At 40.4% G+C, this 25,513-nt stretch overlaps 1 protein-coding gene across 1 annotated transcript in view; it reads left to right on the top strand.

Annotated features, from left to right (window-relative positions):
- Positions 1–25,513, top strand: part of DDX42 (DEAD-box helicase 42) — a 42,817-nt gene that overhangs the window by 16,384 nt on the left and 920 nt on the right. The window contains 14 exon segments of the mRNA XM_065896832.1: positions 5,500–5,561; positions 6,880–6,916; positions 7,747–7,896; positions 13,978–14,082; positions 15,548–15,667; positions 16,662–16,838; positions 17,385–17,513; positions 18,433–18,532; positions 19,122–19,169; positions 19,685–19,782; positions 20,728–21,004; positions 21,970–22,196; positions 23,766–23,876; positions 24,949–25,050. Of these exon segments, the coding sequence (XP_065752904.1) occupies positions 5,500–5,561; positions 6,880–6,916; positions 7,747–7,896; positions 13,978–14,082; positions 15,548–15,667; positions 16,662–16,838; positions 17,385–17,513; positions 18,433–18,532; positions 19,122–19,169; positions 19,685–19,782; positions 20,728–21,004; positions 21,970–22,196; positions 23,766–23,876; positions 24,949–25,050 (1,743 nt within the window).

Genomic DNA, 25,513 nt, shown 5'->3' with positions numbered 1-25,513 from the left:
TTCTGTCGATAGCCTTTCTTAGTTCCTTCAGTATTTTCATTATCTCCTTTTTGAACTTGGTGTCTGTTAGACTGAAGAAGTCTGTTGCATTGTTTGTTCTTTCATGGGAATTCTCTCGATCTTTTAATTGGAGTAGTTCCTCTGCTTCTTCACTTTAGTTATATTGCTTTTGCTGTATGAGTTTAGGAGAAACAATTATTTACTGTTGTCTTGGAGGGCTATTTTTATGTGGTATTGTCCCTGTGTAGCCTGTATGGGTTTAATAATTTTGGGTGTGAGGGCTGTTTTTAGTATGGATGTCTGCCATCTCTTTCCTCAGTGTATGCCGGCCGTTATCCCCTTGATAGGAGGTGTGACTGGTGGTGTGACCAGAGCCTGCATTGAGCGAGACTTCCTCTTTGCTCTCTGGTTGTCACTGTCCTGTCAGGGGCAGGGTCTGCTCCCTAGCTGTTGGAGTGGAAGCCCCCAGATCTGTTTCTGAGCTGCATTTCTGATCTGCAGTGTGAGGTAGGTGTGATTGGAGGGCTCCCACTGGGAGCGGAGCCACTGAGTATTCCTCCGCTGGAGCTGTTCATTTGTGAGTACCCTCTGCTGTGTCACCTTTCACCCATTGTGCGGGTTCACAGAGTACAGTGTTGTTGGTGTGGCCCCCGGCCCCACCTCAACCTTGGGTACACCAGCAGCAGGCCCTGGTATCTCTCCGGCGTTGTTTTTGCACGGCCAGCAGCGCAGATCCGCTGAAGTCAGGTCCCAGGACTGCAGTAGGTGTGCACCTGGACCTGCTGAGGGAGCTGTGGAGACAGTTCAGACCCTGGCCGGGCCCAGCCCCCACGTATACTGGTCCACAAAGCCCACAGCTGCTAAAGCCAGACCCATCACAGCCGCGGGAGCACCTGTGGTCTGTTTGGTTGTTCCACAGGCACTAAATTTACAAAGTTGGCAGCAGAGGTCTAAATCCGTGGTTCACGCAGCTGCTGGGAGATATTTCAGCTCTGCTCGTGAATCGCACAGCCCCTGGGGCTCATCTGTGGTTTCACCCACACCTCTGCATGTGGGCAACCCACTGGCGTTGCTCCTGGGGATGCCGAGGTGGCTGGGGCACACAAGCCTGTCCAGGTGGGAGGGGGCTAGGATGGCAGCTGTGGCTCGCAAGCCTGCCCAAGCAGTGGCCAGTGCCTGGGGAAGGAGGCCGCAATGGCAGCCCCACCCCTCCCTTCACATACCACTTAAGATTGGTGCTTTGGTTCTGTGGTGGCCCAGGCTTCTTCTGAAAACGCTACTACTGCTGTGCGCCCCGCTCCAGCCCCTTCAGGCTGTCTCCATACAGCCAGCAGCAGTCCTCCCCCCGGGTCTGTTCTCTAAACCCTGCATTCCAGCACCCTCCCCCCACCCCCATACCAGCAGACGAGCTTCTCATGCTCAGGCTCCCAGGGCGGTGGCACAGACCTACCGTGTAGGTCTCTCTCTGTCCTGCCTGCCACAAACTGGTTGTTGCACTCTCCTCTGAGCCTCTGAAGCTCCTTTTCTGTCCCAGCTAAATCTCCCTGCTGGGGATGGGACTTCCCAGGGTATGGGAACTTCTCTCCTTCAGCTCCTTCCCAAGGGCGGGGATCCCGTACCACTTCCTCTTTTTTTTAATTTTTTTAAACTTTTCATTTATTTATTTATTTATAAAATTAATTTTATTTATTTTGGCTGCGTTGGGTCTTCGTTGCTGCGCGCAGGCTTTCTCTAGTTGCGGTGAGCAGGGGCTACTCTTTGTTGTGGTGCGCAGGCTTCTCATTGCGGTGGCTTCTCTTGATACAGAGCACGGGCTCTAGGGCACATGGGCTTCAGTAGTTGTGGCACGTGGGCTCAGTAGTTGTGGCTCACAGGCTCTAGAGTGCAGGCTCAGTAGTTGTGGCTCACAGGCTTAGTTGCTCCACAGCATGTGGCATCTTCCTGGACTAGGGATCCAACCCGTGTCCCCTGCATTGGCAGGCAGATTCTTAACCACTGCACCATCAAGGAAGTCCCTGTAGATATATTCTTGGTATATTTGTGGGAAGAGGTGAGTTCCATGTCCTGTTACTCCACGACCTTGATTCTTCCCTCTCTTCTTTTCTTTTTTTTTTTTTAACATTTATTGAAGTATAATTGCTTTACAATGATGTGTTAGTTTCTGCTGTATACCAAAGTGAATCAGCTATACATATACATATATTCCCGTATACCCTCCCTCTTGCGTCTCCCTCCCACTCTCCCTATCCCACCCCTCTAGGTGGTCACAAAGCATCGAGCTGATCTCCCTGTGCTATGCAACTGCTTCCCACTAGCTATCTGTTTTTCATTTGGTAGTGTATATATGTCCATGCCACTCTCTCTTTGTCCCAGTTTACCCTTCCCCCTCCCCATGTCCTCAAGTCAGTTCTTTACATCTGCGTCTTTATTCCTGTCCTGCCCCTAGGTTCTTCATAACCTGTTTTTTTTTTTTAGGTTCCATATATATGTGTTAGCATACAATGTTTGTTTTTCTCTTTCTGACGTACTTCACTCTGTATGACAGACTCTGGGTCCATCCACCTCACTACAAATAACTCAGTTTCATTTCTTTTTATGGCTGAGTAATATTCCATTGTATATATGTGCCACATCTCCCTCTCTTCTAGCAGATGATCAGGCATGTTCATGACTTGCTTCATTTAATCCTCAGAATAACAAAGGAGAATAGGCAGAAAAACTATATATAAATATAATTTTTTAACTAATAAGAAAACTGAACCCTAAGATAATTCAGATTCATTCTCCAAATCACATTGGTACTGTGTGGCAGAGCTGGGACTCAAATCTAATTTGTCTTGCTTAGTAGTCCTGAGAGCTAGCTCTTGTCCAGTACGTAATGCTGCCTTCCTCTTGTCATATGCCAGGTTCTGTCAGTCTTTACAGTATCTCTTGCATCTGTTTCTTTCTATGTCCCCTATAGTCATCTTACCTTATACCTTCGTTAACTCTTGCCTGATCTAAATTCTCTCCCTGCTTTAGGCTCCCTGCTCTCCCGTCCATGTGGTGTTTACAGCTACAGAGTGATTTCCTGTCATGTGACTCCTCTTGCTCAAAAACTGTCACTTCATTGCTTATGAAGTGAAGTCCTTCTAGATTCCTCAGTTACTTGTTACCTAAAGTCTTCAGCCAGAATTCATCTCTCCTCTAAGGAAGTAGGGGAAAAAAAGAATCCAATATGGATGTGTTTTTGTTCGGCCTAAACATTGCTTTTCTAAAATATGAGCCAACATTTTTAAGATCAGGAGATTTTGTTGAAAAGATCAGACTCTTGAAAAGTGGAAAATCTGGCAAGACTAGGCCTGCATTCTTGTGTGGCAAAAAATAGGCTGTTGTTGAGGAAATAGCTGCCTGCTTTAGACAAGGCAGCCTTTTCCTACTTCACCCTCAGTCCCTATTGTCTTCTTGACACTGAGGCCATCGTTTAGAACCATTTACCATCACACTTGTGCTGTAATTTTCTTATAGTGGAGAAATATTTTTCTCGAGCTTGGGTCTCTTATCAAATATTAGAAAGTAAGACTCAGAGCTATGCGTTACAAGAAAAATTAGGGCATGCTTCTTTAGAATATTCCTACTTACTAAAGTGCAAGCAAAGCATGTCTGTGTCAAAAGAACAGAACTTTTCTTATCCTGGCTTACTTCATTCATTGTCACATTGGTACCCATTGAGTATTTTGAGTTTCCCACCTTTGATTTAGAACATCTTGAATTACTTTCCAAAGAATATATACATAAAAGGTAGCAGAGCCAGGATTCAGCTCCAAAGCCCATATTCTTTTTGCTATATCATTCAGTATCTGAGTTCTTGTAGCTTTGTGTATTTCTGTCATAATGATTAACCAAAACTACTCAGAACATACATGTGCTTTGCAACATGGTAGCAATTTAGTAAATAGAGTATGTTAAATGATTCTATCTAGAACTAAAGGCAATAAATAAATGGTTTGTCTTGTTTGAGATGTCTTATACATGTCTTTTTTTTCCCCCCATCTTTTTGAGATATGGGCATTTCCCAAAGGGCTATGTGTCTCATTTCTTCAGATCCCTAGTGATGAATTAGAATAAAAATCAACTTTTGATTTTCTCTGTTTAAATTTAGATTTAATGTTTGGTAATGCAAGCTGGCATAGCCCTTTTTGAGTAGGAGTATCCAAGAATGGCCCAAATTCACTTGCTTGGAATTTCAAGTAGTTGAAGCTGTTTGGAGGTTAAATCTTTCTGATATAGTATCATTCTTCTGGGTATTTTTTTGGTATAGTATCCAGAGGGGTTTTGCTGATTTTAGGACAGAGATTGGATATTATCTGATCTTGGGGAGAGTGTTGTTGCCAAGGTATTGCATTAATCCGTGATCTCAGGTGTAAACAACTTTTCTAGTGTTTGAACTAGACGAAGATTGATTTTTAGCTAGTGTTTCAAAACAGATTTATGTAGGCTAAAAAATACGTTCTGTCAGTGTTTGTGGCCCTTTTCTTACGTTACATTGCATAGTCATCTTCACCCGTAGGCTTCACTATATCTTATGTGTAGTTCAGTCCCTTGAAAAATAGCATTTATGTGTAATATTTCTTTTTAAAATAATTCTCCTTTATCAGGAACTTTTGATTAGATAGAACATCTGACTATGCCAGGTTATATATAGTGGCATTTTTTTACATCAGAGGAGTCAGAAAAACTCACGTTACTTTGTAACAAGAAACAGTTATGCAGAATGTGTTTTAACCTTGGGGAAAATTACTTAATTCTTCTGACCTTGATTTTCACATGTATAAAACAAAGAATTAATTTAGATCAATAATTATCAATTTGAGGTGTATAAGAATTGCCTATGGAAAATGGAAAAACTACATGCATTTAAGTCTAACCCAAAGGGTTCTGATGTAGTAGGTTTATTTAGATTAAAGTTTTTCAACCTCAGGATTATTGACATTTAGGGCTGGATAATTCTGTTTTGTGGACTGTCCTGTGCATTGTAGGATGTTTAGCAGTATCTATGGCCTTTACTCACTAGATGTTAGTAACAATCCCCCACCCCAAGTTATGACAACCAGAAGTGTCTCCTGACAGGGCCAGATGTCCATGGGGGACAAAATTACCCCAGGCTGAGAACCACCTTCCCAGAGCCAGATCTAGAAATCTGCACTTTTTACTAGCTCCATTGGTAATTATATCATTAACTCTTTAAAGTGATCAATCAAGAATTTTTGCTGATTTTTCCATGCATGGTATATTTGCAGATAAAAATTAAGCAATCCATGTACAGTCAAGTTTTTAGAACATGTGGGTATTTCTCTTTAAAAAATAATTGTCAAACAATTTGATTGCATCGAAATGCAGTTGTTAAAATGCATAGCTAAAACTGTGGTGGTGCTTGTTTGAATCTAAAAATTCTTTATAAAGAAATTTCCCTTTCAGTGTTTTTAGTTGGTGATTCCTTGCGGCCTTTTGTTTCATTAGGATCAAGCGGCTAGAGACATGAAGAGACTTGAAGAAAAGGACAAGGAAAGAAAAAACGTAAAGTAAGTTGTTTTCTTCTCCCTCAAAAAAGTTACATAAAAATTGCTACAGTATTGCAAAGCCTATACCCCCAAAGTTTATAGAGAAAAATTAAAATACACAAATGACTTAAAGTTATTTCTGTATCTTGAATAATATTTCTTATAGTAATTAAAAAGCATTCTTTTTGGTATTCAACTATAAATAGTTTTTAGTAAACACAAGAATGAGTTACAGAGAGAATCGAGAGAGCATCATTACTAAAGTTTGGGTTCATTTTTCAGTCTTGTCCCATAACTGATATAAAATAGACTTATGAAAAAAAATAGACTTATGCCTGTGTGATTGATTTTAAGAAGTAATGGTGATTGTATACAAAAAACTATATTTTTAATAATAAAACCTAATTTATTTAAGGGGTGACATGCTTTAGCCACTAGTCAGAACTTGAAATACTTTATTTTCTAGGAAAGAGAATTCTCCTCGTCCCCTTGCTGAATATACTCTTCTTAAGGCTTTTTTACCAAGTACAGGGAGGCATGGTTGGACTTTTACCTCTACTTGGCAGTCAGTGCTCAGGCCCTCCCCAAGGTTCCTGTGCCATATGGAGGTTCAGCCCTCTCTTTGGCGTTTACTGTGTGCTGCATCCTCTTCCAGCTGCCCTTCACTGGCGGTGCTGCTTGCCTTAGGGATAGCAAGTGCTCTAGGTTAGGCAGAAAGTCTGATTAAAAAGAGATGCTTATGGGAACTAAGCAGCCATACTGTCCACAGCTCCTGAGAGATGCAAGTGGCGATGGTCCGCTTCTCCATGTGAACTGTTTGGGAGTTTTAGTCCCAAATTTTAAAAAGAGTTGATGTAGTTTTTCTCTCTGTCCCCAAGGATTTTGGCTGAATGCAGTTACTCCAGGGCTAGAAACTCTGGGGCACATTAAGAAAGTTGTGACAGTCTTTTTAGCATGTACCAAATGCAGGGTTTTTTTTTTTTTTTATATAAAATGCTTTATATTAAACACTGTACTGTGTTTGTTGTATGGGGTTGACAAGGCTGGGGTCCTTGGGTATCTCTCTTCAAAAGTTTTTACTCCCTATGTTCTTGTTAGTATTTGATGTTTCTAGGGGTACCATATCATCCCATTCAAAAGAAATGCAAACTGTGGCTTATAGAATGAAACCAGACGTGTATGATGGATGGATAGTTTACAGTGTGCTTATTGCTGCTTTGTTATTGTTAGTGTTGAGAGTTCCTGTGCTATATGGAATTCAACACTAATGTGCTATAAGTATGGAGCTGGGTATGTGGAACATTTGCAGGGAAGTTTGTTTCTCCGCTTGTTTTTCCAGGGGTATTCGAGATGACATTGAAGAGGAAGATGACCAAGTGAGTTCCTATGCAGTATTTCTTTTACTTTTACCCCACAAAGTCTGTACTGGGGACAAGCTAGAGCTTGCCTTCACTGAAATGGCCATTCCTGACGTTCAGCAGGGAATGTCATTTGACTTGCTGTTTTTCTGCGTGTGTGACCAGTTGGTAATATAAAGATTCATGTGACTTTCCCCCATGTTGAAGATGGAACTTTTGATCAACTATGATATCAAAAGCAAATATGAGCTTTATTCAGCTTGATTTTTTTAATCCAAAATTAATGTTTCTTCTGATAAATCAAGGAGTAGAGTAGAGTGGGATCTACGGATGGACTCTAGCAACATCTAACCTCTACCTGTTTCTAAGAGTTCTGTTTGTGATTCTTGTGTTTCAAGATGGAACATTAATTAAATGACTGTCCTTTAGGGTTTTTATTCGTTAGTATTTTTTTTCCCCCATTCAGTTGTGGGATGGTGAGAAGGGAACCAGAGTGAGCCTTTCCCAGGTTTGTGACCCTTCTAATCAGTGTCACCTTCCAAACTTGGATTGTTAAAGCCACAGCATGTGTTCCACAGCTCTGGGCACCCCACCTGAGGAAGGCTGTGGAACAGACAGATATATGTCTTCTTTTAAGCAAGCTAAATCATTTTATGGTAGTAACCGTCTCATTCATTTCCTCTGATTGTCCCTCTGAATACTGCTATTGTTAATGGAATCATTGCTAGTAAGAGTCTTGGTAGGTATTTAAACTGTGCAGTTATCTGTACACTGTATGCACTAATTACAGGAGCAGAAATGTTCTCATTTATACTTGGGTATGATTATGTTCTTGTGCTTTCCTGCAGGAAGCTTATTTTCGGTACATGGCAGAGAATCCAACTGCTGGCGTGGTTCAGGAGGAAGAGGAAGATAATTTGGAATATGATAGTGATGGAAATCCAATTGCACCTTCCAAAAAAATCATTGATCCTCTTCCTCCCATTGATCATTCAGAGGTATGGTGTTTCTTGCTGAATTTGACTCTTCTTTCAAGCTGATACAGTTTTCTTTAGCTTTAATATTTAGGTTTTCCCAATCTCCTGATTCGTACTCCTTATTATGTCATGAGACTATTTCTTTGGACTCTTGTCATCTTTACCAAATGGTTGAGTCAGAAGGTGACTGAGTGGTTGAGACTTCGTAGCCTATACTGTTGAAGGTACAGCTGAGTCACTTGCTCACATTCAGTTTTTTTTCAAACAATTGTACTTGTTTTCTGCACCATCACTTACCATCTTCATCTCACAGTGGGTCCGTGGGCCTGCATTTGCTTTTTTAAAAATTAATGAATTAATTATTTTTAAAAATTTATTATTTATTTTTAAAATAAATTTATTTTTGGCTGTGTTGGGTCTTTGTTGCTGTTTGCGGGCTTTCTCTAGTTGTGGACAGCGGGGGCTACTCTTCGTTGTGGTGCATGGGCTTCCCATTGCTGTAGCTTCTCTTGTTGCAGAGCATGGGCTCTAGGCGCGTGGGCTTCAGTAGTTGTGGCACACGGGCTCAGTAGTTATGGCTCACGAGCTCTAGGGCACAGGCTCAGTAGTTGTGGCGCACGGGCTTAGTTACTCTGCGGCATGTGGGATCTTCCCGGACCAGGGCTCGAACGTGTGTCCCCTGCATTGGCAGGTGGATTCTCAACCACTGCACGACCAGGGAAGCCCCTGCATTTGCTTTTTAATTGCTGCAAATCTTTAGTATTTTTCCTAGATCTGGAGCAGATGAGGAGTTGTTCCTTCAAAGTGGAACCAGGAATTACATGGCCCTTAAATCAGGAAAAGGAAATGAGGATATCAGTGTACTCACTTGCGGTGGGGGGGAAATCAGTATTTCATCCAGGTTAAATATCCGACTAGACCTTGCATAGATCTGGAGCAGTGGTTCTCAAAGTGTGGTCCAAGGAGTCCTAGAAGGATCTTTTCACGGAGTCTACAAAGTCAAAAGAATTTTCATAGTAATGCTGAGATCATTTACCTTTTTCACTGTGTCAGCATTTGCACCAGTGACTAAAAGCAATGCTGATTCATTAACATGAATCAAGATAGTAGCACCAGTTGCTTCTCCCTGCCAGATCATCACAGTCACACACCGCTCCCCCCAAAAAAACCCAAAACAGATACAAGCCAGTTTCACTTAACAGTATCCTTGATGAAACATTAAAAAATATTTATTAAATCTTGACCTTTATGTTAACATGTCTTTTTATCCTGTGACAAAATGGGAAGGGCAAATCATTTCTATTGCATGCCAAAATATGACAGTTGTCTCAAGGAAAGGCACTTAGGTGTTCGAGTTGTGAGCTAAGCTAGATGCTCTTTTTTCATGGAACACCATTTTCACTTGAGAAAATGAATGAGACTTCAAGGAAAACAAAAGTGTCTATTGCCAATGATAGAAAATCAAGCTTTCAAGCAAAAATTAGAATTTGGGAAACATATTCACCATGGTGAGCTTGATAGCTTTCTAATACTTAAAGTCTGTTGATAATCAACCATGATATATATAGTTTTTAAATTATATAATGAAATGTTTTGGATGATCTGCAGACCATTTCAGTGAACCATTGTTTTCAAATGGCCAATACACGATGTTACAAAATCATGCGTGAGTAAAGGCTCCATTCAAAGTGCATGATAGACGGATGAATTGTAATGTAACAGAATGTAAAAGTTAGTTGATACAGTTTCAGATTACACAATGAAAATAATCTTTGAGAAATGTCAACTTGTCAAGGTTTAGTATAGTATTGAAGAAGAGTTAAAGTCCACAAGCATCTGAAAAGATTATTAATAAATACTCCTGTCCCTTTTCCAACTACATATCTTTGTGAGGACAGATTTCCTTGGCTTTAATCAAAACAACATTGCAACAGTTTGCAGTAGGAAATATTTTCTTAGTCAGACATTAGAATGATTTGCAAAAATGTAAAGGAATGTTATAAAAAAATTACTTTTATTAAAGCATTTATGTTAAAGTGTGATGGGTTTGTTGTGGGTTTTTTTTAACATCTTAATTGGAGTATAATTGCTTTACAGTATTGTGTTAGTTTCTGCTGTATAACAAAGTGAATCAGCTATATGCATACATATATCCCCATATCCCCCTCCCTCTTGCATCTCCCTCCCACCCTCCTTATCCCAGCCCTCTAGTTGGTCGCAGAGCACCGAGCTGATCTCCCTGTGCTATGTGGCTGCTTCCCACTAGCTATCTATTTTACATTTGGTAGTGTATATATGTCAGTGCTACTCTCTCACTTCGTTCCAGCTTACCCTTCCCCCTCCCCTTGTCTTCAGGTCCATTCTCTGTGTCTGTGTCTTTATTCCTGTCCTGCCCCTAGGTTCATTAGAACCATTTTTTTTTTTTTTAGATTCCATATATATGTGTTAGCATATGGTATTTGTTAGCATATGGTATTTGTTTTTCTCTTTCTGACTTACTTCACTCTGTATGACAGACCCTAGGTCCATCCACCTCACTACAAATAACTCAATTTCGTTCCTTTTTATGGCTGAGTAATATTCCATTGTATATATATGCCACATCTTCTTTATCCATTCATCTGTTGATGGACACTTAGGTTGCTTCCATGTCCTGGCTATTGTAAATAGAGCTGCAGTGAACATTGTGGTACATGACTCTTTTTGAATTATGGTTATCTCAGGGTATATGCCCAGTAGTGGGATTGCTGGGTCATATGGTAGTTCTATATTTAGTTTTGTAAGGAACCTCCATACTGTTCTCCATAGTGGCTGCATCAATTTACATTCCCAACAGTGCAAGAGGGTTCCCTTTTTTCCACACCCTCTCCAGAATATATTGTTTGTAGATTTTTTCATGGTGGCCATTCTGACTGGTGTGAGGAGATATACCTCATTGTAGTTTTGATTTGCATTTCTCTAATGATTAGTGATGCTGAGCATCTTTTCATGTGTTTGTTGGCAATCTGTATATCTTCTTTGGAGAGATGTCTATTTAGGTCTTCTGCCCATTTTTGGATTGGGTTGTTTGTTTTTTTTGATATTGAGCTGCTTGTAAATTTTGGAGATTAATCCTTTGTCCGTTGCTTCATTTGCAAATATTTTCTCCCATTCTGGGGTTGTCTTTTCATCTTTTTAAAATAAATTTATTTAATTATTTATTATTTTTGGCTGTGTTGGGTCTTCATTGCTGTGCGCGGGCTTTCTCTAGTTGTGGCCAGTGGGGGCTACTCTTCTTTGCTGTGTGCGGCTTCTCATTGTGGCTTCTCTTAGTTGCGGAACATGGGCTCTAGGCACGCGGGCTTCAGTAGTTGTGGCTTGCGGGCTCTAGAGCGCAGGCTCATTTGCAGTGCACCGTGTTGCTCCGCGGCATGTGGGAATCTTCCTGGACCAGGGCTCGAACCCGTGTCCTATGCATTGGCAGGCAGATTCTTAACCACTGTGCCACCAGGGAAGTCCCTTTTCATTTTCCTTTGCTGTGCAAAAGCTTTTAAGTTTCTTTAGGTCCCATTTGTTTTTGTTTTTATTTCCCTTTCTCTAGGAGGTGGGTCAAAAAAGGATCTTACTGTGATTTATGTCATAGAGTGTTCTCCCTGTGTTTTCCTCTAAGAGTTTTATAGTGTCTGCCCTTACATTTAAGTCTTTAATCCATTTTGAGTTTATTTTTGTGTATGGTGTTAAGAAGTGTTCTAATTTCATTCTTTTACGTGTAGCTGTCCAGTTTTCCCTGCACCACTTATTGAAGAGGCTGTCTTTTCTCCATTGTATCCTCTTGCCTCCTTTATCAAAGATAAGGTGACCTTATGTGCATGGGTTCATCTCTGGGCTTTCTATCGTGTACCATTGATCTATATTTCTGTTTTTGTGCCAGTACCATACTGTCTTGATAACTGTAGGTTTGTAGTGTAGTCTGAAGTCAGCCTGATTCCTCCAGCTCCGTTTTTCTTTCTCAAGATTGTTTTGGCTAATCGGGGTCTTTTGTGTTCCCATACAAATAGTGCACTTTTTTGTTCTAATTCTGTGAAAAATGCCATTGGTAGTTTGATAGGGATTGCATTGAATCTGTAGATTGCTTTGGGTAGTATAGTCATTTTCACAATGTTGATTCTTCCAATCCAGGAACATAGTATATCTCTCCATCTGTTTGTGTCATCATTAATTTCTTTCATCAGTGTCTTAGCTTTCTGCATACAGGTCTTTTGTCTTCCTAGGTAGGTTTATTCGTAGGTATTTTATTCTTTTTGTTGCAAAGGTAAATGGGAGTGTTTCCTTAATTTCTCTTTCGGATTTTTCATCGTTAGTGTATAGGACTGCAAGAGATTTTTGTGCATTAAATTTTGTATCCTGCTACTCAACCAAATTCATTGATTAGCTCTAGTAGTTATCTGGTGGCATCTTTAGGATTCTCTATGTATAGTATCATGTCATCTGCAAACAGTGGCAGTTTTACTTCTTCTTTTTCAATTTGGATTCCTTTTATTTCTTTTTCTTCTCTGATTGCTGTGGCTAAAACTTCCAAAACTATGTTGAATAATAGTGGTGAGTGTGGGCAACCTTGTCTTGTTCCTGATCTTAGAGGAAATGGTTTCCGTTTTTCACCATTGAGAACAATGTTGGCTGTGGGTTTGTCATATATGGCCTTTATTATGTTGAGGTAGGTTCCCAGGTTTGTTGTTACTTTAACATGAATTTTAAAATTTGTTTTAAGTTTAATACAGTAAATATCAGTAGATTTAACCTACATAAACAAAAGCTCATTGTGTTTCTGTTAAGTGTAAAGGGTACATGAGACTAAAAAGTTTGAGAACTACTGGTCTAGACTGGAGTATGGGTTATATTCAGCTTTTTAAATGTTTCCTTTGGCACAGCTGTTACCACATAAGGAGTTGGCATTTTTACATGTGGCAAGTTAAATATCTGAAACTGATCTAGGAGGATGCATGCATGATAAAGAGTGAAAAGCTAATAAGGAAAAGCTCAAATATTTGAAATATTCATTTAATAAAATATTTGAGATATTTGACAAAGTGGTCAAACTTCATTATCCTGCCTGGGATATCCCACAGTTGTCTTAATATAATGAGAAGTCTGCCAGGAGAGACCAGATATGAAGAAAGGATACCCCTTTCTTCACATTCTTCTTTTTTTTTCCTCTCTTCTGGGTTAAAAAAAAAAATGTGTGTGTGTAAAAAATTTACATATTTGTAAATTTTTGTGAACAAAGACAAAAATTCTTGCCCTCATGGACCTTCTGTTCTGGTAAGAGAAGAGAACTGAAGAAAAGGGCTTAGTGCAGCATTGTGGGGAGCATAACCAAAGGTCCTGTTAATAATAAAACTAAATTCTTTCTTTTTGTTGATAGTACCATAGAAAGATAATAAATTTTAGGCTGTATCTCGAGTTATGAAATTTTTGACCACCTATGAAAGGCTTAAGTTCTCCTTAAAGAATAAGTTTATTGTAGACATATCATGTCAGAAAGAGAATCATTTAGCCAGATTCACATGTGGTAATATGCTAGTGTTTTGTATTCTTAGTACAGTAAGCTATGAAAGATTAGCAGAAATGACTTCTTCCCTCTTTGGAACTGGAAATGCTTGGCCATACATTTCTTAAAAGTTATGTAAACAGTTCCATGTTTTTAAAAAGAATGGAACTCCCTCTAAAGGTAGAGCTTTCCCCAAAGGAAATATTAGAAATGTTTTTAAATGCCGAGATCTAGGTGAACAGCTTACTGCAAAACATATTTAAATGTTATATGATGGAATATCTGAGTCCTTTTTGGCATTAGAGATTCCCTAGTTTGCATCAAGGCTGTTCAAACCTGAGGTGTCCTAAAGAGTCTCTTTAGGAAATAGGTTGGTGTTTATTGAAAACAGGAACAAGAAAAAGTACTGGCTGTACTTTCGGGATTTGTGTCATGAATAAATGAATTCCTTTGTTCTCTCTAGCTGGTTATGGCTTTACTTGTATAATATTTGTGAAAGGTTATTTTGTATTAAAATCAAACTTACAGGATTGACTCTTGAATTCTAGACTAACTTTGAATAATTGGACCTGCAGATTGACTATCCACCATTTGAAAAAAATTTTTACAATGAACATGAAGAGATAACCAACCTCACCCCACAGCAGCTAATAGATCTCCGGCATAAGCTCAATCTTCGGGTAAGTCAGCCATTAAGGCAAATATTCATATTAATGTTAATTAGTGCAGGGTTAGTATTACTGCTTATCCAAACTGAAGTAATCTTGAATTTCTTTTCTAATAGTCCCTGAACTATCTTTGATAAAGTAATAATTAGATCCCTTGGGCTCTTGTGTCTTGATTTTGTTGTTTTAGTCTTACAGCTGTTTTAGGATAGGATTATTCATTCTTTCATGTGATACACATGAATACTATATGTATGTGTTCAGTCAACTTTGTGTGTTGTGTTGGAACAATAGGTCATGTGACCTGAAAACTAATCAGCAAGTATTTCTGCAGTGAGAACAGTATGCTAAGAACTGCGTTGGGTGGGCTAGAGATGAAGGCAAGGGGTTCCCATCTTCAGGAAGAGGAGACAAGATTAATAGATGTGGACAATATTGGAAGTTTTAGACTATTTCGAAATTAAGATACACTTGCTTCTCAAACTATATACAGCACGCATTTTTAATTAGAAGAAGAAATTAACAACTTTAAAAAATATGCATGTACTAATATCAGAATAGTAGTTTAAATTGTCCACTAAAAAGCTTTGGGTTGCACACTGACCACATTGTTTAGGGTGCTGCTAGATGTTAAGTGAAACACACAGATAATACAGTGATGTATGCTCTTGTGTGGACAACTTTCTGGCCTTACCAGTTGCTACATGATGTTTGAACTTGTGTTTTCTGAGGGTAGGTGGGTGGGAGGGTGTGTGTGTGTGTGTGTGTGTGTGTGTGTGTGTGTGTGTGTGTGTGTGTGTGTGTATGTATACGTATGTACTTGTCTGTTTTCTAAGAAGTACCCCTTCAAAAAAACTTCTAAGTGAAATCCTGGTTGGAAATATCAGCATCACCTGAGAAACCTTGATGGAGGTGGAGCCCAGTTCTTCACCTGGGTGCAGTTCAAACAACGTTTGGCAGTGTCTGGATCATCACTAAGCGGGATGTTAGCTCTTCAGGCATCACTGAAATTGGAGACAGTAGACAATATCTTTGTAACTAGTGGGTATAGACGTGTCTGAATTTGGAGCTCATTTGCACTGTTTATTTCAAGAGTAAATTTTATTTTTTCTACCACCTGGTTAATAGTTATGCAAATGGAAGAAGTATATTAATGGCTTTTTCCAATTTACTGAACATCTTTTTATTTCTTATGAGAAAATTGATTTTGATTTAAGAGATTTCTAGGCCCATAATCATTTAAAATGATATGACTATTATCTCAGGAACATTTATCTTGGAGTTTTTTATATGAGGTTTTAGACCTGTTATTATTTGAATTTTACCTTTTCAAACAGTGTAGGCTATTAGCTACAGACTTATATTTTCACTTCTTCATACTCCCAACTAAATGCTAGGTAGATACAGGCAAATGTTCTTGAACTTCTAATGCTGTTTGTTTTGAAGTACAGTCATTCCTGCAAGTTGTCTTTATCTCTAGGTTTCTGGTGCTGCACCTCCTAGACCAGGAAGTAGTTTTGCTCATTTTGGGTTTGATGAGCAACTTATGCACCAGATTCGGAAATCTGAGTACACACAGCCCACTCCAATACAGTGCCAGGTAAGTAAAACATGTTGAAAGAAAAATGAAGTAGAATGACATTGTGACTTTTTTTTTTAACAAGTTAAAGCAATGAAAGTTTAGTATAGAACTGTATTGACATGGATAGAATTTTTGAAACGTTTAAAAATTAAAGAGCAAAAGTGAATTTTTTACCACTCTTAAGAAGTTGCTGGCTGTTCTCACCTTCTCAGGTGGACTGCATTCTGTCTATGGAATGTGTGTCTTTCTAAATAAACTGCTTTCACTTTACTATGGCTGGCTCTTGAATTCTTTCCTGTGCAAAGCCAAGGAAGGACCCTCACTTGGCAGCCTGTCCTAGGAACTTGCCTGCGACCTAGGACATGAGGTGGTCTTCTCCCCTCCGCACTTTTCCTTTGATTATAAAAATGTAGTCTGCTTAGTTCTTGGGGCAGAGCCCTCTTGCCTGCCCACTTGTGTCTTTCACAAGCATCCTATATTAATAAATCTACTTAACCTATTTTTTAAAAAAGTTGCTAAGGGGCTGGGAAATGTTCTTTTGTGTCTGATAAATGTCTTGAAAATATGATCTGAAGAAAATAGTTCATTAGGCCTAGACTGAACAAAATAAAATTTGTGCATAGAGAAGTTTAGCACTGTCGATTATGAGGATTCCTTTGTCCATGGCCTGAAAATTCTCATAACTGAAAGGAATAGCTTCTGTTTCTCATTAATATATGGATTTTATTCATTTCTACGCAGTTCAGTATGTGGATGAGACAGTCTCGACCTTCACAAGGGGGACAAATTTTAAAAAATTTTAGCAATGATAATATTTTCTACAGATCAAAAAGTTAATGGGAATTCCAGGTATTTCTTGTTATTCCATAGCCAGTATGCATAGCCCAGGACATTTTTGTTCCATTGGAAATAAATGTCATTAATAGTCATTTACCCTTCCACAGAATTTCCTTCAGCACATCTTTAAAATTGAAAGTTTGGAGTGGATTTTTTTTTTTTTCTTTTTCTCTAGGGTGTACCTGTGGCATTAAGTGGTAGAGACATGATTGGTATTGCCAAAACAGGCAGTGGGAAAACTGCGGCCTTTATCTGGCCCATGTTGATTCATATAATGGACCAGAAAGAATTGGAACCAGGTGATGGACCAATTGCAGTGATTGTGTGTCCTACTAGGGAGCTTTGTCAGCAGGTATGTGCTTTGTGTAGAAGCCCCCCCTCCATATGTTAACTGGTAAGGGACTAGCCAGTCAAATGGGTAGAATTACCAGGAAACTTTTTTTTAATTGTAGTGAAATACACAAAATTTACTATTATAGCCATTTTTAAATGTACCGTTAAGTGGCATTAAGTACATTCACATTGTTGTGCTACCAGGAAACTTCTGGAAAATATTATGTGTTATAGATTTTCTGTATAACCAAATTAATGTGGGAACTGTATTATAAGTTTTCCTCCTGGGTTAATTCATTCTGTTTGGTAGAAGGGCAGTACCAGGGTCGGGAAGAGAGGTGAAACAGAATAATCACAGCAAGATTTTAGATAGCCTGTTAAGATACGATAATGGCGCTCTGTTCATTTACTTTATAAGTAAAATTGTGTTTTTAAAGCATTTTCTAGCTTTTGATTTTCTATTGATACCGCATTCTGTGCGTTTTTCATAGCTCCCTTTTGGGTTATGACAGAGGTATCTGTTGTCACAGTTTGTTAATAATATGTCATTATGTCAACTTTGTAGATCCACGCAGAATGCAAGCGGTTTGGGAAAGCGTATAATCTCCGATCAGTGGCCGTGTATGGAGGAGGGAGCATGTGGGAGCAGGCCAAGGCCCTTCAGGAAGGGGCAGAGATTGTTGTCTGTACACCAGTAAGTATGTCTTGTGTTTAAATAGCTTATCAGCCTCTCTTGGTATGAAAAAAAATGGTTAGTTGTTGGAGGGCATTTCCCCTAAAATGTGGTAAAGCAGGGTTAAGAATACTCTGATGCAATGACAGCTGGTGGCTTTGGTTTAATTTTGATTGCTAGCCTAAAACAGCAGTCCAATAAGATTCTCTCTGCTGTGAATTGCCCTCTATAGCAAACAGTTTTTCTTATGCTCTCCTAGAAAAGGGATCCATGCTTACTGAGAGCACCAAGAATCAGAAAGTTGTTCAGGGTATGGTCAGAACTGCCTAGAAGATTGTAGTTTAAACATTAAAACCCATTAATAAGGCTTTAACTTAGGTAATTTCAGAATGCCTCACAAAAAATAGTTCTGACCATCTTTCCACAATGTAAATCAAAATTAACGTAAAGGAAGAATCCCGTTGCGTTTTCAGATTTTCTGTTCTTTTGGGCTCTGCAGTGCGTAAAGTCTGAGGCTGTCAGAGCAGTATCTATTACGGTCTAAGACTGGAGTATTAGCACTTTTGCCAGGAGTGGAACTCTAGAAAGTTCTTGTAAATGCCTTTAATTATACAATCGGCCCTCCACATCGGCAGGTTTCCCTGTGAGTTTCACCAACTAAGGATTGAAAATATTCGGGAAAAAAATTCCAAAAAGCAAAACTTGAATTTGCTGCGTGCTGGCAACTATTTACGTAGCATTTACGTTGCATTAGGTATTATAAGTAGAGATGGTTTAAAGGATACAGGAGGGTGTGTGTGGGTTGCATGTGCAAACACTCCTTCATTTTGTTTAAGGGACTTGAGCGTCCTCATGGGGGGTGAGTGTGGGTGATCCTGGAACCAGTGTCCAGCAGACACTGGGATGACTATGCTTACTATTCATTTTCTGGATCTCATAGGGTCGACTTATTGATCATGTGAAGAAGAAAGCTACCAACCTTCAAAGAGTCTCTTACCTTGTATTTGATGAAGCAGATCGAATGTTTGACATGGGATTTGGTATGCCTTGAATACCAGTTTCTTCTGTCCCCGTCCTCATGATACTAGTTTTTTCCATATCTTTCTAGACTTAATTTTTTCTCTGCACGAGAGAAGCTAAAAATACTCCTGGATAGGATTAGACCATAGAGATATTGCTAAGACATTAACTATTTTTAGGACCTTTTTCAGGAAAAGTATAGGCTTAACTGGGTTGAGGACATTTGAAAGTACCTGTGAATATAAGGGGAATATCGTCTCTAGGCTTTATTTTTATTCATATGCCTTTGTGGAGGTCAAGGTCTGTGTTCTTAGGTAGGTGGATATCATATCATTCAAGGCCTTTTGCTTTCCTGTCCTCCTTGACTTAACCAGCTGTGTGAAAATTCTAAATAGCTATCTTTATGGATTGGATCATCCCTGGGCCCAGCCAATGGTGCTGGGGTAATTGTTTCTGAGTTTCATACTGAGTGATAGGTCTAGGAGTTCCAGAATTTCCTTAATTCTTATAATGTCTCATGTGAAGATTTTTACTAAAATGACTTTTCCCAGGCATCCCAAACTGTCATACAGAGGTATGATACTAATTTTACTGTTCTGCTTCTTCCAGAGTACCAGGTGCGATCCATAGCAAGTCATGTCCGTCCTGACAGACAGAGTACGTATGAAGCAGTTTCATTAAGCCATGTTTGTACTCAGAATAAACACTTGTTTATTTTATAAGCACTCACAGCTATGGCAGCAAAAATGATCACGTGTGTTCTAGTGAGGAACCATAAAGGGGAAGATAATGATGGGGACAGGACCTTAGAGATCATTAGATAGAACTTGCTCATTTTTATAGATGATGAAACCAAGGCTGAGGATTTAATTACTTGCCCCAATTCATAAAGTTTTATCACTGGCTAGAGGCAATACACAGTGCAGATATGCTGATTTGAAGTCAAGAGCCTTTTTCTGAACCATGCTGACAACCCCTGTCTTAACTGAAAATGCATAAAGTTAGAATAAGGGCAAGTTTTTTTTTTTCCTTAGTGAATTAATTTTTAAACTAAATTTAAAGTTCAGGTGGGTTTATTTTTTTAAAAACTGAGCAGTGTCAGTGGGAAGCTTAGTGGGTATTCAGAAAAGAAGTCATATTGTTTCTTTAACAGAATTTACTTTACCTTTTAGCTCTCTTATTCAGTGCAACTTTTCGGAAAAAGATTGAAAAACTGGCCAGAGACATCCTGATTGATCCTATTCGTGTGGTGCAGGGGGATATTGGAGAGGTAACCCTAAGCAGGGCTGGACAGGATCCCAGTGGGTTATTTCTCTTACTATGGTGACATGGAATTAATTTCTCACTATTGAGAAAAAAATGTTACGCATTTACAGATGAGGCAACATGTTTCAAATTTGCTTTAAAAACACCAGGGTTGGGGGAACAGGTGAAGCGTGATTGGCAAAATGTTAATAATTGTTGAAGCTTGGTGATGGATACATGGGAGTTGATTTTGTTCATTTTACTCTTTTTGAATGTTAAAGTTTTTTCCGGAATAAAAGGTTTTTTTAAAAAAATATTTTTTGAGGGAAAAAGCAGGTTTTGCCTGAAAGACTACTGGTCAGTTAGGATGGAACTGACATCATAAGTGATTGTGGGAGTAGGCCTGCACAGCATGGAGTGGGGAGATTTGAAAGGCCTGTTGAAAATGAGTTAAAGGTTTTTTTTCCTTACCTATAAATATGTCCTATGTGGAAAATTTCTCTGAATTGTGATTTGAAAATCAATTAAGGCTGCTTTGAGAATTCCTTAGTTTGCTTGGTGTATTTATTAAAGTTCTGTGCAGTTAGCTTTTTGACATTGTCTGCTTTTCATCACTGAGTGCCTTCTGTGTGCATGTATGAATTGTACTAGGAACAGTAAGTGGGAAGGACAGAAGAGGAGCTTACTCTATTAGGAATAATCTGAATAGGCATATAGAGAAGTATTGAGCAAAGCACTGGGGCTTACAGATTATTAGGTGTATGTACACGTCAGGGGAGGTGGAGAACACTGTGATTTGCTAAGGGATGTAAAATTTGAGCTACACTTGACTTGCTGAAGAAAGGCCCAAGGAGAAGAGGGATTATTCAAGGTTCTTCCAGGTGCAGGTAGAAAATGTGATGGCTGGTCCTAATTCACGTGCCCTGTGGCACAAATGTCGCAATTATCTTTTTCATTTATTTCTTTTCAGGCAAATGAAGATGTGACTCAGATTGTGGAGATTCTGCATTCTGGGCCTAGTAAATGGAACTGGCTCACCCGGCGTCTAGTGGAGTTCACCTCTTCAGGAAGTGTCCTTCTGTTTGTTACTAAAAAAGCCAATGCTGAAGAGCTAGCCAATAACCTTAAACAGGAGGGTCATAGTCTTGGCCTGCTCCATGGTGACATGGATCAGAGTGAAAGAAACAAGGTTATTTCAGACTTTAAGAAAAAGGACATCCCAGTCCTCGTGGCCACAGATGTTGCAGGTAGGGTATGAATTTCCCCAGTAACCATGCTATAAGGGTGCTCTGTGTTGCTATATAAGACCTTTAATATCTGAGGAGGCTGATTGAAGGCACTCTGCTGGCCTGGCTGGCCACATCCTGTGGTGCAGCAGTTCAGAGCACAGTGATTACAGTCTGGAGCTCTGGGTACCACTTTTTTTTTTTTTTTTTTGCGGTACATGGGCCCCTCACTGCTGTGGCCCCTCCCGCCGCGGAGCACAGGCTCTGGACACGCAGGCTCAGCGGCCATGGCTCATGGGCCCAGCCGCTCTGCGGCACGTGGGATCCTCCCAGACCGGGGCACGAACCCGCGTCCCCTGCGTCGGCAGGCAGACCCTCAACCACTGCGCCACCAGGGAAGCCCATCACTTTTCATTTAATGTTCCTCTGAAAAAAAGAATCTCTGCAGTTGGAAGACACTTGGGGAAGAAATTGTTCACACAGTCACATCGTGGGCTATGCCCCTGTTGTGTGTCTGAATATAGTACGTATCTTACATTGATTATTTAGTTTGGCATACTTCACTCAAGATCAGAAAAAGTTTTGAAGTGTGATTTTTGAGTTTGTTCTGCTGAATTTTAATAGCTGCCCTTAAAAACTGGTATTTTCTCGCAGAAAGGAGATCACTTCTCAGCTTCAGGACACATTTGATGTTGGTTTTACTTTTTTTTTTTTTTTTTTACATATCTCTGGTTCAAGAGTGAGGCCACGGCAGGTTATTGATAGTAGAAGATAGATGTCCCTTACACACTAAGTTGACCCAGCATCATAGAATCTACGATAGTGGCATTTGTTCTAGAAGGGCAGCTTACATGCCTGTATCTCAGCACACCAAATCATGTACTTTGCTTAGATAAGAGGAATGTGGGTTCTTAGGTTAGCATTTGGGGACACTTTGGTGTTTTAGCTCCTGATAAAGAATAAAAGAATTTTGTTTTTTATATCAGCCCGTGGTCTGGACATTCCTTCAATTAAGACTGTCATTAACTATGATGTGGCCCGAGATATTGATACCCATACGCATAGGATTGGCCGAACAGGACGAGCGGGTGAGAAAGGCGTGGCCTATACCTTGCTGACACCCAAGGACAGCAATTTTGCCGGTGACCTTGTCCGGAACTTGGAAGGAGCCAATCAACATGTTTCCAAGGAACTCCTAGATCTGGCCATGCAGGTGAGGGGCTGGACACACTTCAGGTTGCTCCAGGGTGTAAAACTAAGCGAAAAAATTTCAATATGCCAGAGGCAGATAACATAGAAACATGACAGTAAAGTTGGGCAGGCAGCACTTATGAAGTATAGATTGGTATTGTAGGACATTAAAACTCATCTGGTCTGTCCTCTCATCCTCTCCTTTCAGCAGCATTTATGTTGAAAAGCTATTCCTTTGTGCTAAAATCTGTCCCTGTGACATTTCTTTCTGCTTGCCCCATGTCACACTTGTGAGCAAATTTAATATCAAAGAAAGCTACTAGTCTCCTCACTGCCCTTTTCCCCAAACAGTTTTTTCTTTGGGGAGCTAAAAATGTATGATGTCTTTAAAAAAAAAATGTATTTCACTACTTCTCAGACCTAGATCTCAGACCTTTGACTACACTGCTTACCCATTTAAAACTGAGTAAGGCATTCTACTGATTAATTCAACCGTGAGTTGTCTTAATACACACAGTCCCCAAATTACAAATGGATTTGTAGAGACTGATAGTAGAGACTTACGTGTTTTTCAGATTCATAGGCCAGCCTACAGAACTGTTCACCCATAATGCAGTTGTACTGTGGTACTGCCTGTGCTTCCAGACCTGGGAGTAAAGGACCTGCATTGCAGGGGAGAGTAGAATCATCTTTCCTTTCCTTTCCCAGAGAGCCAGTCCTGAATTAAATACAAGATGTATTTTGTCTGTGGCGTTTTCCTACATCTCATTGTGCCTCAGGCTTTCTCTGCTCTCAGACTGATCAGCTTCCCTGATTAGCACCTTGCCCAGCCTGCCCTACCTTTCAAGTACTTTTTAATACATTTATTTTATTTTTGGCTGTGTTTGGTCTTCGTTGCTGTGCGCGAGCTTTCTCTAGTTGCAGTGAACAGGGGCTACTCCTCGTTGTGGTGCGTGGGCTTCTCATTGCGGTGGCTTCTCTGTTGTGGAGCACGGGCTCTAGGCGCGCGGGCCTCAGTAGTTGTGGCTCGCGGGCTCTAGGGCGCAGGCTCAGTAGTTGTGGCACTTGGACTTAGTTGCTCTGCAGCATGTGGGATCTTCCTGGACCTAGGGCTCGAACCTGTGTCCCCTGCATTGGCAGGTGGATTCTTAACCACTGCGCCACCAGGGAAGCCCTCAGGTACTTTTTGAGTGTAACGTGATTGTCAGATAAAGCTCTAACCACCCCCAGAGATGTTATATATAGATTGTCTGAGAAATAGAGAATAAATTCATTTTCCTCAAGGAAGTTAGAAATGGCCAGAGTAACTACTCTGCATTTGAGGTGTATCTTAATCACTTCCTGGAGCCCCTGAAGGAAGGAAGGAGCAGTAAAAGGAAGCCTTAGATAAGGCTCCTGACAAATATGACGGATGAAGCTACCAAAAAGAAGCTAATCCGTGGTACCTATGAACAGTTCCTCCTTTGCTATAGATACCTTCGCAAAAGATGAAACACAAAGTTCTTCCCATTTAGTTTCCTTTTTGATCTCGTCCCGTTCCTCTGGGCGCCTCTTCCTCCCATGTCTTAACCTTGAATTGTGTTCAATGCAGAATGCCTGGTTTCGGAAATCCCGCTTCAAAGGAGGGAAAGGGAAAAAGCTGAACATTGGTGGAGGAGGCCTAGGCTACAGGGAGCGGCCTGGCCTCGGCTCTGAGAACACGGTGAGTCCTGGATGTTAGGATTATTCTTGTCTGAGAGCCTCTTAACGTGACTTTCTATTGAAGAAGCACCTGTGTGTCCTTGACTGACTCGGCGTGCTCAGGATACCAGTTTAGATTAGCAGTGGTTCTTAAACTGTGGTCCCTGGACCAGTAGCAAATGCAAACTCGTGCCCCACCCTAGACCTGGTGAATCCAGCTCCGGAGGTGGGGCCCAGCAGTCTGTCCACCAGCCCTCCAGCACTGGCCTAGAGCAGAGGGTCACTCTGTAAACTCCAGCTACAGCTTGTAACTAAACTCAGGAATGATTCCTACATTCTGGGAAATCGAACCAGAGATATGAGAGCTAGCTTTTCTCACAAAACAGTAACAGAAGCTCCCCCTGACTGGCTTTCTTAACTTTGTTTCCTGTCACTTTCTTAAGCCAAGGAAGAAAGCTGCCAGTCTCCATTTCTGCATCATCATAGTTAACTTGGTGTCTTTGTTACATAAAAAATCTGTCCCCATGTTACAGTGATGATGATGATGTGGATCAGGCAGATGATAGTGAGAACTGAACGTGTGCCAGGGCCAGCCCAGGCAGCCACACGTTAGCTCAGTCTCCACAGCCACTCAGAGTAAGTACAGAGGATAAAACTGAGGCACCCAAGCTTACACTGTGGTGAGTACTGAAGCTGAGATTTCAGACTCTTTAGGGTCTGGACTTGGAGCCTGAGCAGTCATGTATGTGCTGTACTGCCTTGTGGCCTTTTCAGCCTTAACATAATTTTTATATAATTACATAAACATGTTTATATTTGTGTCTGTAAATAATGCCGAGTGATCAGCTTTGGGCATAATCTGACCTCATTTCTGACTATTAGGGTTAGTTCCCAGAAATAGAATTACTGGGTTGAAAGGCATAAGCATTTTTAAATGATTCATTACCGTGCCTTTTCTCACAAAGCCTAACTTTCTAAAACTTTCCCATTCCCATTTCAGCTCCCACTTCAGTTTTCAGTATATTGAGGCCCAGTCTGTGGCAGTGGGCTTTCCTACTTACTCTTCCATCCTCATGAGTGTGTTTATTTTTTAGGACCGAGGAAGTAACAACAATGTAATGAGCAATTATGAGGCCTACAAGCCCTCCACAGGAGCCATGGGAGATCGGCTGACGGCAATGAAAGCAGCTTTCCAGGTCAGTCTGAAATTAAGCATTTAGTTAAGAGCTTTCACTGGTAACTCTTGGGCAGTGATGAGGGGCCCTAGTCTTCCTGAGATGGTAGCTGGCCTCGTAGATTTGATGTTTGCTGGCTTTAGGTAGGGCCTTCTCCTGTTTTCAGTTTCGAATATCACCGTAACTGCAGCTTACCTAGAGCTGCAGGTGTAGCGGCTAGAGAAACCCCTCTTGCTGGTCATCTACTTCAGTCATGCTCAGGGCCCTCATCCTACAGCAGGATTGGTGTTCCCTCCCTGCCTTAACAGCCTTCAAGGCTCCAAGGCTCTTGTAATCTGGTTGAGAGTAATTGCCATTTTTTAGCTAAGACAAGTTTGATTCTGTGTCTCTTGTGAACTCTGAACCCATCATACCTCCAGTTAGCTAGCTGGCATCCAGTTAACTAGCTGGGCCATCAAGTTTAACTTACTGTCTTACCCACTGT

The sequence above is a fragment of the Phocoena phocoena genome, chromosome 19, assembly GCF_963924675.1.
Source record: "Phocoena phocoena chromosome 19, mPhoPho1.1, whole genome shotgun sequence".
Taxonomy (NCBI): domain Eukaryota; kingdom Metazoa; phylum Chordata; class Mammalia; order Artiodactyla; family Phocoenidae; genus Phocoena; species Phocoena phocoena.
This window is presented reverse-complemented; position numbering and strand designations above follow the sequence as displayed.